The sequence below is a fragment of the Nipponia nippon genome, unplaced genomic scaffold (assembly GCF_047370975.1).
Source record: "Nipponia nippon isolate SJK-2023a ecotype South Korea unplaced genomic scaffold, ASM4737097v1 scaffold_1, whole genome shotgun sequence".
Taxonomy (NCBI): Eukaryota; Metazoa; Chordata; class Aves; order Pelecaniformes; family Threskiornithidae; genus Nipponia; species Nipponia nippon.
In genome coordinates, this window is record NW_028262290.1 from 55206708 (window position 1) to 55226904 (window position 20197).

Sequence of the window (20197 nt, forward strand, 5' to 3'; positions counted from 1 at the left end):
AGGTGACTAAATTTTAGAGTAGAACACTAAGTCACTTCACAATATCTACCAGAAATTCCAGTAGATACAGTGTTTTTCAAACTGGAAGATAGTACATTGAGTCCTGTTTTGGTGCTACACACCTAAATTAGCAACTGTGAGAAATATACATATGTGAGCATACAAAATATAAGCACAATGTCTTATGATTGTAAATAAGTCAACAGTGACCTGAGAAACTGTGTCAACAGCATTTTTCTGTCAGGACCTTTTATTTTTAATTGTTCATTAGACAAGTGCCAACACAGTTTGCTGGCCTGGGTAGACAAGGATGGAGTACAAAAACTTGATAATTCCTGATAAACAGGAAGTTCCAGCTTGACTATGTTTCTCACGAAAAGCAACAAGTTAAATAATATAAAATGAAAATAGGGATTTTATTTCTAAGGGGTTATTTCCTCCAGCCAAAACAGGAACATGCTGTGGTTTATACTGAAATTCCTCTTTGAAGCACTTCCTTTAATACTTGCTCAAGATTTTTGTCATCTTGGTTCAATTTTTTAATGTCTCTGTACTAAATGCAAGCATACATTCAGCATTCATATATAATTTCCCTTATTTTCAGCTAATAGCTGTCTAGACTGCGGACTAGATAAAGGCAGACCATCCATAACAGAAGAGCTCTCCTATGAGGTCTCTTTCTCAGAATCCATTATGGTCCATCCAAAAACCCAAGAACAGCCGAAAAACCAGAGGTTCAAAAAAGAAGACTCTGCTTTGCCTGTAAGTTTGTCCTTGACATATTTCCTCAATTGTTTTCTTTAACCCAGTAATTTCCTGCTTTATATCCCCAGCACATCGGAGTCCGTTATGATACATTAGCTGTCCTTTGCTATGTGTGCTTTATAGAGACCGCCCGCTGTGCCTGCCTACCGCTTGTGACTGATTTCCAGAGAGGCACCAAAGCTAAACTGGATATCCAAGCCTGGTTTATACTTGTACCCATCACAGATGAATATGTGTAACTCAATCCACAAATATTGCATCATCCACACATTTTTCACATAGAAATAAAGACCAGTTACTGGGACTAAAACTAGCAATCATTTTCATTACTGGTCTGCTTCCCTACTTTATTCCCCCACAGATTATCTGCCTTTGTTAACACATGGATTTAAAACTGCTTCACAGATGAAGGGGGGAAAGCAAGCCTTAGTCCTGCAGCAGTACTGATTGTCTCCAAACAGTATTCAGTGCAATTACGCTATAGGAGATACTACATGAATGGTTAAAGGAAAGTTTATCATATCATCCAACCAGACATACACTAAGCAGCTGTGTCATTATCTGTAATTATTTCTTGAAGTCAAGGAATTCAGTTTTCTGTTTCCATCAGCCCTCACAACTTCCGTTACTGAAAATTGGAGATTAGGTTTGTGCTTCAGATACCACCTTTTTAGTGAAATGTATGAAATAGCTGTAAATTATTTGGAAGAATTTTCTGAATGTTATGATGTCCTGAGGTCCTGAACTAATAGGAGATTGTTGCTATCCACACAGACATTGAATTCTCTGAGAATTATCCATTTGTCCATCTCAGGCACCACCAAGGAAGAAGAACCTGAAATGCAGAAGTAAGCTTCCCTGTTGAAAGGAGGGAAAAGACACCAAGTAGATTACAACTGGTGTGAAATCCTTGTGCTTTAGTGTGTCTGGGTTTTTTTGTGGTGGGGATAACTTGGTGTCCTGTGGAGACTACAGATATCTCTGCATTCATCATAATTTTGGCAAACCAAAAATTCATCCTTGCTCCCTGTAATAGCAAACCTAGGACCCCAGCCTTCACTACAACACACACACACGCGCACACATACACACACAAATTGTTCTCTGCAACAGCTTGGACAATTTCCAGTTGATAGAGCAGGGAAACTGGTGACAAACAGGGAAGAGAAGATGGCATATTGAATATCATGGACCTGTGGATGCATATTCTGTGATTCTATGACAAGGTGATCCGCTTAGTGGATGAGGGAAAGGCTGTGGATGTTGCCTACTTGGACTTTAGTAAGGCCTTTGACTCTGTCTCCCCCAGCATTCTCCTGGAGAAGTCGGCTACTCACGGCTTGGATAAGTGCACTCTGCGCTGGGTTAAAAACTGGATGGACGACCAAGCCCAGAGAGTGGTGGTGAATGGAGTCAAATCCAGTTGGCAGCTGGTCATGAGTGGTGTTCCCCAGGGCTCAGTGCTGGGGCTGGTCCTGTTCAATATCTTCATTGATGATCTGGATGAGGGGATTGAGTGCACCCTCAGTAAGTTTGCAGATGACACCAAGTTGGGTGGGAGTGTTGATCTGCTGGAGGGTAGGAAGGCCCTGCAGAGGGACCTGGACAGGCTGGATCATTGAGCCGGGGCCAACTGTGAGATTCAACAAGGCTAAGCGCCAGGTCCTGCACTTCGGTCACAACAACCCCATGCAACGCTACAGGCTTGGGGAAGGAGTGGCTGGAGAGCTGCCTGGCAGAAAAGGACCTTGGGGTGTTGGTTGACAGCTGCCTGAACATGAGCCAGCAGTGTGCTCAGGTGGCCAAGAAGGCCAATGACATCCTGCCCTGTATCAGGAATAGTGTGGCCAGCAGGACCAGGGAGTTGATAGTGCCCCTGTACTCGGCACTGGTGAGGCCGCACCTCGAGTCCTCTGTTCAGTTTTGGGCCCCTCACTCCAAGAAGGACATTGAGGTGCTGGAGTGTGTCCAAAGAAGGGCAACGGAGTTGGTGAAGGGTCTAGAGCACAAGTCTTATGAGGAGCGGCTGAGGGAGCTGGGGTTGTTTAGTCTGGAGAAGAGGAGGCTGAGGGGAGACCTTATTGCTCTCTACAACTGCCTGAAAGCAGGTTGTAGCGAGGTGGGGGTCAGTCTCTTCTCCCTAGTAACGAGTGATAAGACGAGAGGAAATGGCGTCAAGCTGCGCCAGGGAAAGTTTAGGTTGGATCTTAGGAAAAACTTCTTCACGGAAAGGGTATTGAGGCACTGGAACAGGCTGGCCAGGGAAGTGGTTGAGTCTCCATCCCTGGAGGTATTTAAAAGACGGGTAAACGTGGTGCTTGAGGAGATGGTTTAGTGGTGGACTTGGCAGTGATACGTTAACGGTTGGACTCAATGATCCTAAGGGTCTTTTCCAACCTTAACGATTCTATGATTCTACGATTCTATAATTGATTAGTATTAGAAAAGGCCAGTATTGTGCTGGAGATGAACTATTCTGCGTGCAGGACATAATTTTGCATGCTCAGAAGAGTACACGAGAAATATACCAGGTCATCACAGACAGAGACTTTCTGAATAAAATCAACAATCGTAGATGTTGACATTGGCATTTCTCTTACTTCATATGCTGCCACTCATGGTATTTGTTTTTTCCCATAATGGCTTAGACTGTAATAGGCCCCAGCAAAAAAAAAAAATCACCTCTTGCTCTGTTACACAGAGCAACCAGTCACCTACACTCTGAAGGACTGCCCCTCCTTCGTCAAGGTGGGCCAACAGCGCCAGACTGACGTCTACACAACATCATGTTTTCTCCAGAACAGGTCTGACACATTAATATAACCAACTTCATGGATGGCATATACCAAGCTGCACACAGAGAAGTTATATATCATGAAATAGCATGTCCCCTACAGCTCCCAAAAGAGCCAGCTCAAAATCACTGTCTACATAGGGTTACATGCAATTTCCCCAATGTGGGACCATGATCAATGTGACTTAATTGAAGATATTACAGAACTAAGAGTCAGTAAACATTTCAGGCCCATCTTAGTACACCGTACAGTTCCACATAGAAACAATATGTCACACAATATCAGACACGATCCTTAGCTAAAATGCTAGTAATCTAATTTTAGGATAGCACAGCTTCCTTCAGTGCTGCATTTTGTGACTCCTCTGTTTGTAAGAATAATCACTGGAAAATTGTGACATAAGACAGAAGAAAGAGGCCCAGCCCCAAACCTTGTGTTAACACTGCATCACATCATAGTGTCCCAAGGAGTCAACCAGCCACCATGGAAAATCATTGTAGCTGCCTTTTGTAGTTGGTTTTGGAGTGTTTGTTTGTCATTTTTTCTTGGCAAACATACTTTTTCTCTTTTCCCTCAGAAAATGTATGTATACTGTGTGGTTTTTTCTTATTTTCAAGATTATTTATTGTGCTTTGACTGCTTTTGGACTTTTTGCATCACCGGAAACAAAATGCCTAGATATTCTTTAGTATTTTATGTGTCTTCAGATGACTATCCTCCATGTAGCTTTTGTTACATTATTAAGTCTTGGCATAAGAGTAACAGTGGAATTTCTGCATGCTGGGGAGGGAAGATTCTGGCCTAAAATACCCCAGACAGCATTTAAATTAGTTATTCCATCCCCTTCGCTCTTTCTCCCCCAATTATGATTAATCCCTATTGAAAGACCATGTGCAATGTAATTTAGGAAGTCTTAACCTACATGATCTAGATGTCATTTGTCCTCTCTTACTTTTGAAATTTGGTGTAAGTTTAATTCTCTTTTTGTTTGCTTTTTTCTTAATCTGACTGGCTTCATCTAAAGATGGGTTAAACTTATTGAGTCCAAATTTGTTTTAAAAAGGGAGGACTGGGCTGAAATCTCCAGAAGCAAAACATTATTAAAGGCTGGGTTTCCACTCAGTTCCCTAAAGGGAGGAGATGATTTGTAATGTTATTTATTTATACGTCTGACTAACAATTACTGGTATAAATTAAAAAAAAAAACCTGATACCGAAGATCCACAGTTCTTTGGAAAGCATGTTTTTTTACTATAACTTTGTTATTATGTCTAACAATTATGTCGAAAACTGATGGCTATTTGTTCTTTTTGACATTTGTACAAATGTTTCTGTCATGATGCAAAATTCCTGGCGCTGGTCCACGACACTGCAGTTTCTAAAATATGTAGACATCTTCACATGCCCTCAAATTACTAAGTATCATTTAGTTCAAGCCTACTTGAATAAATTCTTTCTTTCTTAGCTGCTGGGAGTCCTGTTTCTAAGCCTAAATGCTTCTCGAGTAATAAAAAGTAACAGTAAATTGGCAAGTTGGCATCAGGACTAAGTGATTTTGCTTCTGGGCTTTTCCTCAGGTCTTTAGTTTGAAGCCTCCTGTAAGACCTCATAAATTAATAGTAATATGCAAAGCAGGCTTGGATTCATTACACACACACACACACACACAGACAATTGATATACAACCATATCCATGATGAAATGTGTCAGCTACTTCAACAGCATTCAAAGACACTCTGGGGGAGGCAGGAGCAGAGCAAAATGTTAGATCCTGCTGAAACTGGGCAAAAGTTTAGTTAGCATGTAGCTCATTTGTCCCAGCTGGAGTACAGACAGTGAGGTTAACACCTCTGCTCCAGCATCGCTTACCAGACAAACTGCAAGGGAACATGATAAGCAAAAAGCTCAATTTTATGTTTCAGAAGGATGCAAGTTATGTCAACATACCAAGCAAATATACAGGGTTGTAGTTCAGCTCTTTGATGTTAACCATTTACCCTAATATGACTTCCTATCACGGGCATCTATTTCAAAACAAAAATTCACATCCTGCAATTTTTATGCAAATAAAGATACGACCCATCTCTACTGTAGAAATTCATTGTTCGGAAAAGCCGGTTTGGACTGACAGAGGTTGGAGACCTCTCTCCTGAAGACATGAAGAAGATCCGCTACCTCTCCCTGATTGAGCTAACAGCCTTCTATGATGCATTGGGGGTGGAGCTGAAGAGGAACCGCGCAGAGAGGGTGCGGGGACGAGGTACTGTGCTGTGGCGTCCCATGGTGGCCACCTGGGCGCCACTCAGCATTGTAAAGATGACATGTATGAGGTTGTGTTTCCTCTTTTTCACGTGTTGTTATTATTTTTAAGAAAATGGTCTGTTTGGAGTCCCTCTTACCGTATTGCTGGAGAATGATCAAAAGAAGGTTCCTGGAATAAAAGTTCCCCTCATCTTCCAAAAAGTGAGTATAACTCAGCCTGCACAGCCACTAACATTCACATTTCCATCATTTGCATTGACATTCAACGCAGACATCAGGTAAAGAAGATGTAGGCTTTACAGACTCGAAGGTGTCTACAGGTTGTCTGTCTGTATGTTGTGGTTTGAAAACCTTGTGACAAGAGACAAAATTTGCTCCTTTTGTGTGTTTTATCTGTGATGGGGACCTCTTTCCATTTTTGTAATTATATGGTACTGTACAAGAAACTTTGGGAAACAAATGTCTGGCTTTCTGTTTCCCTTTCTCATTAAATTAGAGAGCCATGCAAAACCGTGTATGTGTGCAGAAGTCGCACAGATGAGGTGTCTCAGGAGTTTTAATTTCATGCGAATTCAAATCATAGGTATTACTTAGCTACTATTTCCAGAATGGAAGTGGTATCTTCTTGTTGAGGTTTGTATAACAAGGCAACATCATTTATACATTGACAGTACAATGACATTCAGCGAATGTCTTGGAGGCAGGTACACAGATAGAAGAACACGTGCAATTACACAGGTTTACATGGACTCGAAACTACAACAAATTTCCCTGTAAATACTGACAAAAGGGGAAGTGGTGTGGACCGCCAGGGGAAAGACTGACATGACTTGAATATTTACATGACTTTGCAATCAGCTCCACAGCTCCCCTGTCAAGATACCATGGGAAATTAGAAGGATCCAACAGCTAGGGCAGGAAGCAGAGATGGTGGTGAAAAGCCAGAGGTGTATGAATAAATGCTAGGAAACGATTTTTTTTTTCCCCCTTGTTCTAAATTATGTTAAATCAAAACATTTTTTTTTTATAAAGAATTAGAGTGGAAAGCCTATTCCTCTGTTCACAGAAATTTCAAAATAAAATATCCTGGGATCATTTTCTAATCTGAGTTCTCAGTTCCCAGAAACGTATGTTATCTATAGACCTTTCCATTGTGCTCCTCGGGGAAAGGCTTAAACATTTCTCAGAGGTTAATTTTCCCTCAAAACACCATTGTGTTTTATCCAGTATATCTGCCCTTTTCTTAATAAGTTTATGTGTTAATTGTTCTATAGCAGTGCCAAGCCTCTAATCAAGGACAGAGGGGCCTGTTGCATTATCAGTTTTCTGTACTCTGCATACTTCATATTTCAGGGTCATGAATATGGAGAACAAATAGGAAGGTTTACTTACATGAGCTGGCTTGTTTTCATTAGCAAATTACATAGAAATGTATCTTTTTCAAATTAGTTTCAAGGATACCTAGATTGAAAAAAGGTTAATAGTATTTTTAAGTGCTTCTGAGTATTTTCCTGGGTTTTGTTGGGTTTTTTTCAGTTGCTGCTCAAGCTTGAGGAAACAGGTTTGGAAACAGAAGGAATTCTACGAGTGCCTGGATCTGCCTCCAGAGTCAAGGTACATGCCCGTGCCAGTTTTCTGTCTCCTGGACCACAGACCCTATGTAAAATATTACAGCACACACAAATGCACACTGCACATAAATACTGATGCGTGTAGATCAGCATTTCTACTCCAACCAGTGAAAGGTCAGATTGGTTCCTGGGAACCAATAAATCACAGAACACGTGGTCTATTGCTTTGCATTTGTTAATGTTCTATATAAAGCACAGACTTTATGTTGAATGCAGTTTTTCTCTACTAAACATTGAGGAATCCTTTCAGTTTATCTCTGTTGTCCAAAACTGCTGTGATCTTATCTCTGTTTTAATTTATTTCAGAAATCCAGAGTTGCTAAACTGAGCGAACTTTAGATAAAGATCTTATTCTATGTCATTTTAACCTTTGTGTCATTTTATTTCTCATTTATCTTCTGTTATCTTACAATTTCATGTTCCGAGTGAGAGAAATTTGGCCTGTGTTTACTGTTCGGCAGCCTCAAGTACTGCATTTTCACAGGCGCTTTGTGGGCTATGAGCACAAGATAGTTGGTACCCAATAACCTGACATTGTGGTGCAGTAATGCTTGCAATTCTTTCTGCAGACTAACTTGATTCCAGGAGCTGGAAGCCTTTGGTAGAGGCAAATTAGGAAAACAAGTTTTTTCTGGGCTTACTAGTGTCTACCTGTTTCCCAGATTTTTGTTTTTTCTGTTGTTTTTTTTTAATCATCTGGTTTAAACAGCTTCTTATAGTGCATCCCACTCCCACTTTCTCATCCTCAAGAAAGCTTGCCTTGCTTTTTGAGGCAACATTTTTTTCTCAATGTCGTGGCAGCCACACAAAAAGTAATGTTGGGGACTGCTAAACGTTGATGGGCTGAGGATCATAAAAATAACTGTACAAGAAAAAGTGGCATTACATGAAATGCATCGAAGATAGGCAGTAGCATCCTAGCTCCCTTTGACCCTGTGGATTGATAAAAGTTCTCAGCACCTTGCAAGGTGCCACATCTTGCAGAAGGGCACTCCTAATTTGGCCTGTACTTTCAGCTTCCTCGTTTTTTCATACAAATACTTAAAGTATTATTTCACACAATCTCAATTTTTTCCAAACTCTCCAGGGAGATTACACCGCAGGGCTGTGCTCTACCTAATTAAATTACTCTCATATTCTTTGCATATACTGTACTGTGTCTTGTTCACTTCTTATTCACAAGTTATATCCAGGGAGCTGCTATGAGATATGACTTTATATATAACTCTCCTATACTGGGTGGTAAGTTAAACTGCCCATATGAAAGTTTTAAATTATTTGAGTTTTGGCTTCATTTCCAACAAGCCAATCAGCAAGAGAGAGATTTTTTCAAAGCAGATCCAGATTTCATCCTTCAAAGCCTTCATACATTATTATGACATTAGGATTTGAGGACATTCCAATTTTATTTCAGTCTTGTTTGGAGAAAGAAAAGACATATGGAAGTGATTAAAGGTTACTTTCATATAAAACAAAGAATAGAAGAAATAAATACAAGTTTTCCTCTGTCTGTAATCTGGTTTGTAACAAAAGCTCCAGTGAACCAAAAATACATGATAGTCTACTGCAGGATCAGTCATGTTTTAAAAAAATTGCAAAAGCATTTTTTAAAAGTACTTAGGTGCATATATATATGTATATGGGGAGATGAGTATATAAAAATACACATATATGCTTGCTTGTGTGGATATATATATATAAAATGTTTATGTTTCAAAAATCTTGCTTTCTATTCTACGGCTTTTTCCCAGTTCTCAGCAGAAAAATGTGGAGTAGTTTTTCTCTCCCCTTGTGATTTTGATGAGGTGAGGATTTCTGTTCCACACTTCCCAGTCAGTTACCAGGAGAGAATTTAATCCAGGTGTTTGTATGGATTATGTGCAAAGGATGTGAATACAGAGGAAACTGAGATAGCCCAGATTACAACCAGTAAAATGTGCTAGTAAAAATGAGATTGTAACATTATATACCAAATCCTGAATGACTTTCTATTTCCTTTTGTGCCAACCATTCCAATTCATTATGTGTGACATATTTGATATGTAATTTCCTTCCATTCATGTGAGACATGGTAAACAGAATTCATTTCTAGAAGCTTTTCTGTCTGAATGGACTAAACTTTTCTGCATAATGTTAAAGTATATTTGACAAAAACATGATCTGAAACCTGAATATTAGCTACAGACATATTTTGTTATAAATCGTCTCACAAAAAGCAACAACAAACTTCCTATGGATAAGGCAGTGTTTGGCCAGTAATATTTGTGAAAGCTGCATTATTTATGGATATCCTTATATTACAATAGCCTCCTACAGTCTTATTAACCCAACAAATTTTTGAGGAGCTTGCTTTTTTCCAAACTGTGATCTGGGTTTGAAGCCAAATTCTGTTCCTACTAGGAACCTTGCTGAATATTTCCCTTCATATTGTGTGAAACATTGATTAGTTACCCTCCAGAACTAAATAGACCAGTTATAGAGCAAGATGCTGACATTGGAGAACAAGAGAATTACGTGGGAACCCAAAAAGGTATAATCAATTCTGTCTTAGATCTCTCTTGTGGTTTTTGACAGGGTTTTTTGGCGTGTATTAAATGGAGGTTTTCTGACAGTAATGGTTTTATACCTTTATTTTTCTATGAAATGATCAAATCTAATTATAGCTATCCTAAAAGAAAACATCATTCTAAAGACAGGAAGACCTGAAGTTAAAGCCATTTGCTCGAGGCCCATGGACTCGGATGCCAACAGATTGTCTAGCAAGTTCACTGGCAGTGAGGAGGAGAGTGTTTTAAATAAAAAGAAGAGCTGTGCTAAAAATTCTATTTAACTGAATTTTCTGTTTCTAGTTCTAAGACATTGCACAAAATTGTCTTGCTTTGAAATGGTTCGAATGGGTCACTGGCAGAAATGTAGCTATGGCAAACCAAACTTAGCCTGGGTTGCAAAATATCCCCAGGAATCTGATCTGTTAACCTGCTCTGAACTCCGCGCAGCTGTACCTAGACTGCTACTGGTTTAGGGCTACTTTAATTCAACTATGGTGTAAACCTGCCTGTTGTTTGTAATGGGATTGCTGAAGTGATCTCAAACTGCCGGGTCAGAAGCAATGATTAAAGGTCAGATGTTCCTTTTCTCTTTCAGAATCTCCATCAAGAACTCGAGGCAAAATTTTATGAAGACACTTTTGACTGGGACCAAGTACGAAATAATGATGCAGCAGGACTGCTGAAAATGTTTATAAGAGAACTCCCAAGCCCACTCTTCACAGTAGAATATCTGCCTGCTTTCATCATGCTTGTGGAAAGTAGGTGGAAAAGCAGTTAGTATGGACTGATCTAGATAAAATGTAATAGTAGACGTTACCTTTTTTTTGTCTCTCTGAAGTAGAGAGAAAAAAAACATGGAATTTTTTCTCTCTCTGAAGTAGAGAGAAAAAAAGGCCCAGTACATTGCCTAAGCATTTAAATTTTCTGCAAGCTTTCCTTTTCAAATGGAAAAAAGTCTCTGCATTTAGCTAAGAGCATAGAGTCATTGTGTGAGTGACATAACTGTTTAATATGAGATTTGAAATCTGTGAGCAAACGCTGGCTGAGCAATGACTTTCTTATATAGACTCTGAGTCACACAAATTATAGATTTCACAAATGAAAATTTCTGCAAGGTAAATTCAGGTTACTGCCCTTTAGCTGATATTCTATTGGATCTATTTTATTTCTCTCTGGGTTTATGCTGAGGTCAGAATATTTGTACAACGATATATGTGATCACAGAAAGCTTCAGGCAGTCGGGTTTTGTTTTCAGTGTACATACACCCTCTCATTCTCAGTACGTTTTGTTCATTTCTCTTCCAGGAAGAATGAAGTAGTACCTTGCAATACCTATTGACTTCATTGTAAATTCACTTGAGCTAGGACAGAGTGAAACACTCGGGATGGTAAATTTATTAGGCAAATTGGTACAGAAAACCTGGAACGTTTATATAAGGTTGCAGCCAAGTTTTCAGTGTCCTCAAGAGGCAGTTTAAAGGGCACAAGGAGGTGACCCCTTCCTGTAACCTTCACGTACCTCAGTGCACTCCTTGTGAGTCCCAGGCTTCATGCAGTTACGATTGCTTAGCAGTTTGGAGAAGCCTGAACATGAGGGGTCTGTGTAGAATAAAGTGACTTTATTCCCTCCAACAGATACACTGTCCACAACACTCACTGTTTTTTTTTTCTCCAAACCTCTCTCATCCACCCTGAGTGGAAGCAAATGACAGTTATCTTCCCATTGTCTCCACCCCAGCTCTTCTAGTGAGCATTACACAGTCTCAATATATACCAATTGCTGAAAACATGATGGTATTTTGTAACTGACAAGAGGCTCTACATTTATCTAGAGCGCTAGACTTGGGACAAATACTTTTTAAGTTATAAGCAATCAATCTCCACTCCAATGGCACAAGCTTTCAGCAAATTAATCAATAACAACAGTCTGAAAAATTTCTGAAAAAAAAAAATCCATTTCAGTTTGAAAGGAGGAAAATACTTGATCCATATAGAACACGTTCTAACCACGATATTGGAAGAGAAACCAGCTACTACTGAAAAATATTGGCTCCTTGCTATTTAGACGGAATTTTATAGAGCCTTGTCTCCCCCTGCGACAAAGACCCAAGATGATGATAAAAAATCCACTCATTACAATTGGTTTTATACTTTGGGAAAAGATTATGGTTAATAAATATCTAAACATAGTAGTCTCAACCAGGCAGTGGTTGCTGTGTTTCTAGAACTGGTGACCAACAAGGATTTTAGAACAAACGAATTGCAATTGGGATTTTAAAAAAATTAATTATTCATATTCTCAGAAATCTCCAAGATCAAGTTACAGCTACAAGCATTGCATCTGTTGATCATGCTGCTGCCTGAAGCCAACAGAGACACAGCCAAGGTAAGTTCTTTGTTTGATATCACCTGCCATCTGTGGTGCCTTTGACTTTTAAATGAGAGACACTTTTTTTTTTCCCTAACAGTCAGTTGATCAGATGCTGCACTGTGAAAGTATTTATCTGTGTTTTTTATCATTTCTTTGAAAAGACATTCCAGTTCCCTGGCTGTTACTTTTCCTACAAGCAATTAAGAAATAGTTGCTGGCATTATCCAACTGCTGGTGTTAGCAAATCGCTCCCAGGCATCATTTATTCTGGAGCACCCATTTCAAAGAGGCATGTTCCTCACATAGTTTGGAAAAAGAAGGTCCAGTTTCTGGGTTTTCTGTATAACTGGTATTCTCTGGGATGAAGTTAGACAAGAAGCTGTCCCCCATGAGCTTGTCTAGTGCACTCCCAGGGCTGAAGGTCTTCCAGGGCACTGGACTAGACTGGAGGAGGTAGTCCAAAGTAAAAACCCCTGAAGCATAAATCTGTAGCACGGATATCAGGGCCTCAGCCTCAGCTGTTTTGTCTTACAAACCCACACCCATGTACTACTTCCTGATATAGACACATTGGCTACAAGCATTTTGGGTTCTTGGGAGCTCCCAGATCGAGCTGCAGCTATGTCCTGACCCTAAGAGACATTGGTTGCCTTTTTGGACTTGTTTCCACATAAAGGAAACCTGGGTGAACAAGGTGCCTGGGAACCCCCAGACATTTCATCAGGTGCCCTGCTCACCAGGACCCTGCAGGTCCTCCACCTCTGAAAGTCTCCCACTAGTCAGTTTAGATACAGCTTTATGAGTCCAGGTGCCTTTTTTACCTGTATTTATTTATACAATAAAAAGGGACAAGAATAACAACCCTCTTTAAAGCATTTGGAGGTCTACTAGTGCTCTGTGAAGAATGGGCGTTATTTCTTCTATCAAAGTCTGCATCTATATAGAGCAATATACGTAAAACATGTGCTAGATGAGTAGTCTTTATTATTATTACTAGGCTTTTATACGAAAATAGAAGTGATGAAAAACTGAATGCATCTCTACTTGCTATCTATAATGAGGTTTCAGAAATTTCTCCAACACAGTTTCTGTTTTGTAATTCCTGGGTTTGTAAAAATGTTTTAATTGCAATGTCAGGGTACAAAAACAGTGGTTTTAATGGTATGGTGTTGCAAAAGACTCATTGGCAGACCCCAAATCCAACCACAGCTGCAATCCATTCTATTCAGTCACTCGAGTAAAATTCTGAATAAACTGCCCAAAAGGGAAATGAGTTTCCTTTGACTCTGCCATGCATGTGCAAAAGTGACATCAACGAACATCCACGGAGCACTTCTTGCTTTCATCCCAGAATAAAAGTTTGGGGGGTGCTGGCAGAAATTCCTCAGATTATATCACATATGGGACTGGTGCACATTTGAAGAGAGGCTGATCACCCTGGTGACTGCAATATAAAAAGCCTTGGCCAGATACATCAAAACGGACACCTTGAAATCTGTGAAGAAATTAACTATTCCATTGCAACACCTTTCTATCTTTCCTCTACTACAGGACTCAGAGCCTTAGTGCAGACACTGTACTTGATTTACAGATTCGGGATTATACTTTAAGTGATAGATAAATTATTAATGTGTATTTTAATAACATTAACTATTCCTCTGTGATTGACATGGTTGGTTGTGCCAGCAAATATCAGAGTAATCCAAATTAGAATGCAAAAACCCCTAAATGTCACCTCCAAGTGTAAATATACCAGCTTTCGAGCCAGACATGTTGTGCATTTGAAAATGTTGCATTCAAGAAGTAAACTATTTTGTGAGATTCAGCATAACGAGTGTTGTTTTTCCAGGCCTTTCTTCAGTTCCTGAAGAAGGTGGTTGCTAATGAAGGGAAAAACAAAATGAATTTGTGGAATGTTTCTATGATTGTTGCACCAAACCTCTTCATCTACAAAGGGAAACGTGCAAACCAACAAGAAATGCAAGCAGCCGCCACCACAGCACACATTGTGCGGCTTTTAATTCGGTACCAGGACATCCTGTGGACAGTGAGTAATGCTGGTTCCCTCTTCATGGCTCCAGCACAGAGAAGTATTTTGCTACATGCAGCAGCTCTGTAGAAATCAGAGTAAACTGACCTTCCTAGAAGAAACAGTCAGCTATTCTTTGGAAACTGGCTGAAGTCTTCTATATCTAGAATGAGATAGGGTGACAGATACCTCTGGATGGAGATTTACTTCACCAATGTCACTAAGACATCCATTTTAGCACGAATTGCCCTCGGGAGGTACCTATCCAACACCATTGTTTATACAGAAGAATGCATAGGAGAGTGATTTAATCTGGATGCCTAGGTGAGATACCTAAACTTGAATGAGATTATTAAATGACTGTTTGAAGTCTAGCCCATAATAATACGGGCCAAAAGTGCATGCTACTTGCTGGACTTCTGAAGGTTGGCATGAGGATGACAACAGTCTCGGCTCATTTCCTCATAACAGAGGGACGGTATGATGGGGATTGCAAAGGCTACCTCCTAATGAAGGAGGATACAACTGCAAACATCACTAAAACATTTCATATGGTATGAAAGATGATCTACAGTTTCACCAAAGGAATAATCGTGGGTTGTTAGGGGGAGCTACTAATTGCATGTATCTTCTGGGAATAAATAGAGCTTCTGCTGCCTAAAATTTGGTGCCTTTCTAAAGCCCCAACACCAATTTTATGGGGGGAAAAATTACTGTACATTCTCAGCTCTGGTTTCCTCCCTTTAGGTGCCATCCTTCCTGATTTCCCAAGTGAGAAAAATGAATGAGGCAGCAATGAACAACAGCAAGAGGCAGCTGATGTTTGACAAAGGAGTGAGAAAACTTCTGAGGAGAAAGACGATGGAACGGGAGAGACCTGAAAGACCAGAGGTGTGATAAAAATATATCATCTTCAAGGGCAGGTTTAAGCAGTCTCCCTCCTTTCTTATCTCATAAAAGCTTCTGGGGGCGGGGAGGAAATTTTACCATACAAAAGAAGCTGATCTGGGAGCTGTCTTGAAGGATGTGCTTCCCAGTCCAACATCCTGATAAGAGAAAGCTTTGGGGATTGACTGAGAAAAGGTGAGAAAGGCAGAATGATTTCTAGCAGCCCAAGTTATAAGTTGTTATAAACACAGGCTGGTTTTGTACCTGTTTTATAAGCAAATGGTCATATGTGGACTGTCCTTGACAGCAATGATCTGTAGATACTCAACAAATGCATGGATCTGCAGTTGAGTAGGACGATGGTCCACATTAGGATTAATTGCACTTACCCATGCCCTGGTCCAGGCCACTCAATATTCTTCTTGCAAGCTTTAGTTTTACAATTTTGCACTAAATTCCTAAGCAGAGAGAAAATCCTGTTTGCCTAACATAGACACCAAAACTGGGTCTAAATTTTAAGTGCCTAATGAAGTAGTTTGTGTTGTTATTCCCCATGTAGTCAGAGGAGAGAGGTGGATATTTTTGAGGATTTCCAGAGCTCCAGGTGAAGTTCAGACTTAGGAAAGTCTGATACAAAAATCTTCCTTTGGAGGTCTTAAAGCCACCAACTTTTCTCCACTGCGCGGATATGGAGTTTAGGAACTTACTTGAGGTATGCTACTTCAACAGACACCTAAAATTAACTTATGTATTAGGTATAACATATAATTTGGGCAACAAAGCAGGCTGTGTACACGTGCACAACATACACAGTCCCTATGGCAGCTTATATGTAGTATTTCCATGTAGTAACTGCCTTTAATAACCTGGAGAGAAAGTCTTTAGAGTCTTCCATGGCGGTTTAAAAGAACAGAGATTGGTGAATTGTAAGAGCAATAATCAAGGAACTGGTCAAGGACTCTATAGGTATTGAAGAATAGTCTTGAAGAACAAAAGAAAAGACAAATTAGGAAGGAGCGAAATTAAGAGATTATAAGAAATAGAGAATAAGCCACCTAATACAGACAACAAAGAAAATGCAGAAGGGTATGTCTGGGAAAAAAAGAGAAAGAAAAAGAATACGTATGAATCGTGAATCCATGTTAATTCAGCTTTTTGGAGAATTCATTTGCCAGCATTGACTGAAATACGCTGTGGGTAGGACACACATTTGTGCTGCAGATGGAGACACAGATATTTCTTTAAAATGGCAGTGTAGACTACTGCATTGCAAAACTGTATTCACCCTGGAACAAATACAGTGAGAGCTTCTAAGGAGAGTCAGTTACTGCAGTCATTGCACCTTCGGGAAGGCAAGTCCATTGATCGTAGTAATTGGCTTTGCATCTAATAAAAGCAAGGCTAGCCATTGCAGGTAGCTGAAATATGAAGGGTAAATTCGAGGCAAACTCTGTTTGGATAACTGAGTTGAATTTTGAGAGCACTTAACACACCCCCCGGGTCTCAGATGTTCTAAATTACACAGGGACAGAGACTGGAGAGACTATTGTACTCTCCTCAGCATGGTATTAATTGGATTAGAACTGGAATGCAAACCTTGCTAATTGATTTATCCACCATTAATCATGGAAGAGTGCATAAACTTCATAGATGATCGTTTGAACCCTACACAAGGTCAAATTTCAAATTAACAGAAACCATATGGTACTTCGATATTTTACTGTACATAAGCTTAGATCTAGGTGAAGCTATAGGAAGGGGAAACAGAGAACTGGATCTTTGTGCCTCAGGACAATTTAATCTTTAAAAGGAAGACCAGATATTCCTAGTCATTTTTATGTACTTTTAAATAAGCAGTTGGTTCACTGACCAATGTTAACAGAAATAACTTAAAAAATCTCAGATAACGACTCAATATTACTGCAAGCAATTAAAATTCAAGGGCTGGACTTTATTCTGCGTGCATTTATGTGATGCTTACTAAGGAGTTTGTGTCTTTGTGTTGCATCTTATTATACTGTATCTGTAAACTTGTGTTTGCATGACTATAAATGTGGGTTTTGAATAATTAAGCGAATCCAGGACAGTGATTTCTGCAAACAACCTTAAAAGAGTTGCAGAACTGCTTCTGAATGGAGCTACAGCAATATTTGCCTTAGTCTTACTCTACTGAATATTGATTTTAGGGAGCTGTCACTTTTCCCCCATACCTGCAGTCTGACATACCCGAGGGGGTGATAAGAGTTTATGCTCCGCTGCATTCAAAAGTCTCTATGGCAATTCAACTCAACAGCCAAACAAAAGCCAAAGACATCCTGGCTCGATTCCACTGTGAAAACAGGTGGGTAAATCAGAACATTTTGTTTTTCCTGAGCAATAATGTCAGAATCATTAATGAATAAATTGTCCCCTTTTCAAAGACTCATTGTGTTACAAGGACTCTTTTTCTAATCTAAAATTGCTAATTTATGGTTACGTTGGTCATAGAAATTTTAACCACTGATTTTGTTCCTTATATTTTACTTAATAATTGGCTCCCATACAGAATCAATCTGCCCTCTGTTATGCCACGACTAAAAACATACCTTTTATAGACTTGCTGCACAGAGAACCCAGAGGGATCGTCTTACATTTGCCCATAAAACATTAATGTTTTTATTTCTGTAAGGTAATAATTATTAACAGTTATGGAAAATGGTAAATTGTATCTGAAAGTCTTTTCTGTAAAGTCTTCCCATGTTACTACATAATTGTCTTTTAATAAATAATAAAAAACAAATACTGTCATAGAAGGCTTAGTTAACTGTGACACAGTGATCTACCTCTGTAGCAGATTCAGTATTCTGCAGTGCTCCGGTTGGTGGAAGTCCTTGCTTTTGATAAGTAAGTTCACAGGGGCAAAAATATCAATTTTTATCTTAATATAGATGGTGGTTGATAAGGCAGTGGTTATAACAGGAAGACAAACTGAAGGTTTTTTTCTATCCTAGCCGTGGTTCATCACAGAACATGAGAGGCCAGATCCAAAGTTTACATGAAATTGGAGGAAATATAGGTAGGTCTCATTTTTGAAAATTCGATTCTGAATGTCCTTAGCCTCCTAAAACACCTCAGGGCAGTGCTGTTTTCACACATCTGGGTCTCTCCTACCTTCCCGTTCATCTGCAGGAAAGGACTCTGACCCAAAAGCTGTTAAAATCAATGTAACGATTCCTTCTGACTCCAGCATGACCGAAGGGGCACCGCGCAGGAGATATAGTGACCTGATGGCTGGATCTCATAAGGACTCCTGACAGTCTTGCCAAATTCATCTGACCCTTCGCTTACCTCTCTCGCTCTCATAATTGAGCATTTTTCCATGGTTAAGAGATCCTTAGTCTTCCTCTCGTGAGCACATTCCACCTCACTGTCAACCGTTTTCCCAAGACCTATTTCTTCCTCACTGTATTTAAGTGTTAACCTCCTCCAAATAAAAAAACACAGAATTGAGAATTCAGCCCCTGCATGTATGAGTGTACTATACTAATCCATGTGCTTTATTTAGATTGTAAATTCCTTGCAGTAGGGATTTTGTCTTCTTCCGTGTTTTGTGTGGGGGCATTTTTGTAATAACAACAGTGGCTTGCCACAGAAGCTCCTGGCCTAAAGGACAAAAAACAGATTTTAATTTGATATTGCACAGTCCTGACTCTCTCCTTTCTCTATTCATACTAAAATTCTGGATGCTCTGTTGGAGTCTTTTGTCAACTGTCTGATTAGATTATTCCTTAATTCTTCTAGATTCAGCTCTAAACAGTTTATATAAAGTTATTACAAAACGTCACAGACTTGCTTCAGCAGCAGTCAAGAAGCAAAGTCTTTATTACTGAAAATATACATACAAAGCTAAATTTGATTAGTGATTTGTTTTGCCTGGCTAAATGGGATGACCAACCATTGCTAAAATAGGAGAAGATCCTAATGGCCTTGTGAAACAATTCCAAGTATTGCTACCACACTCTTTCAAAAATCTGGACATTTAATTTGCATCTTCATTTAAAATTATGTTTATAGCCCTAGATCTTTCAGGGTACCTTAGTCCACTGGTTATGCGTTAATTCATTTATATTGCTTTCACTTGAATAAAATCATTAGGACTCCAGTGACCTTGTAAGTAACTGTACAAAAATTTTACCATAATCCTTTGCGTCACAGCAATGTAACCTCACCAGTTAAGTGGCTTCATCACCCAGTGTAAATGCAATATAGTCCAACAAATCAACTTAATTAAGAGGCACCAAATGCCTCTTTCTGTGACAAAGGCAGCAGGGGCTCCCCAACCACCCAACTCCTAGCCCCAGTCATCAGCTAAACAAACCGTCAGACGGCCAGACTTCAGAAGACTTGGGTTTTTTTTTCAGCCAGCAAAACAGCAACTGCCAAAAACCACGTTATAGTCCCTGTATTTCTTTCTAAGATCCTAGCTGGATGGGAACACATGGTTTACAGAGCTACGTTTTCAGCATTTAAAAAATAGCGTAGAAACGAAGTCACAGAGTTGTAATTTCAGCCCAGTAAATCCAAAGAAATAAAAAAAACATACTGTGGCACTTACAGTAACAGTGTTGTTAATGCTTCTAAAGAAACCATAATATTCGTTCACCATTTGACTAAACGCCTTGTCCATAAGTCAGTGTAATGCAGGGCATCCTACCTGGAAATAAAAGTGAATTCACAACTCTCACTGAGTAAAATCCCTGGCAAATTTACCAAAGCCACTGTCTGTACGCAGGCAAGATGTCAGCTGGACACACAAAACTAGGCTCGCTATGTGCAAGTCAGAGATACATTCAATGACATTTTAACATAGCCCTCTCCCATTTACTAATGTGCTCAAAACATCCTATGATTCATGGCTGTCGATTTCT

The 20197-nt window shown here is 39.6% G+C and overlaps 1 protein-coding gene across 3 annotated transcripts in view; it reads left to right on the plus strand.

Annotated features, from left to right (window-relative positions):
* ARHGAP28 (Rho GTPase activating protein 28) overlaps positions 1-20197 on the plus strand; it is a 77275-nt gene that overhangs the window by 53342 nt on the left and 3736 nt on the right. For 2 of the 3 annotated variants that reach the window (XM_087756128.1, XM_087756143.1), the window contains 11 exons: positions 605-762; positions 5655-5820; positions 5932-6023; positions 7359-7436; positions 10598-10760; positions 12306-12388; positions 14223-14420; positions 15150-15293; positions 17477-17631; positions 18281-18345; positions 18459-20172. In XM_087756128.1, coding sequence (XP_087612254.1) covers positions 605-762; positions 5655-5820; positions 5932-6023; positions 7359-7436; positions 10598-10760; positions 12306-12388; positions 14223-14420; positions 15150-15293; positions 17477-17631; positions 18281-18345; positions 18459-18583 — 1427 coding nt within the window. In that variant the 3' untranslated portion in view covers positions 18584-20172. Of the gene's footprint in view, positions 1-604; positions 763-5654; positions 5821-5931; positions 6024-7358; positions 7437-10597; positions 10761-12305; positions 12389-14222; positions 14421-15149; positions 15294-17476; positions 17632-18280; positions 18346-18458; positions 20173-20197 lie in introns of those variants that run through there. The other variant, XM_009470718.2, reaches the window with a different exon arrangement.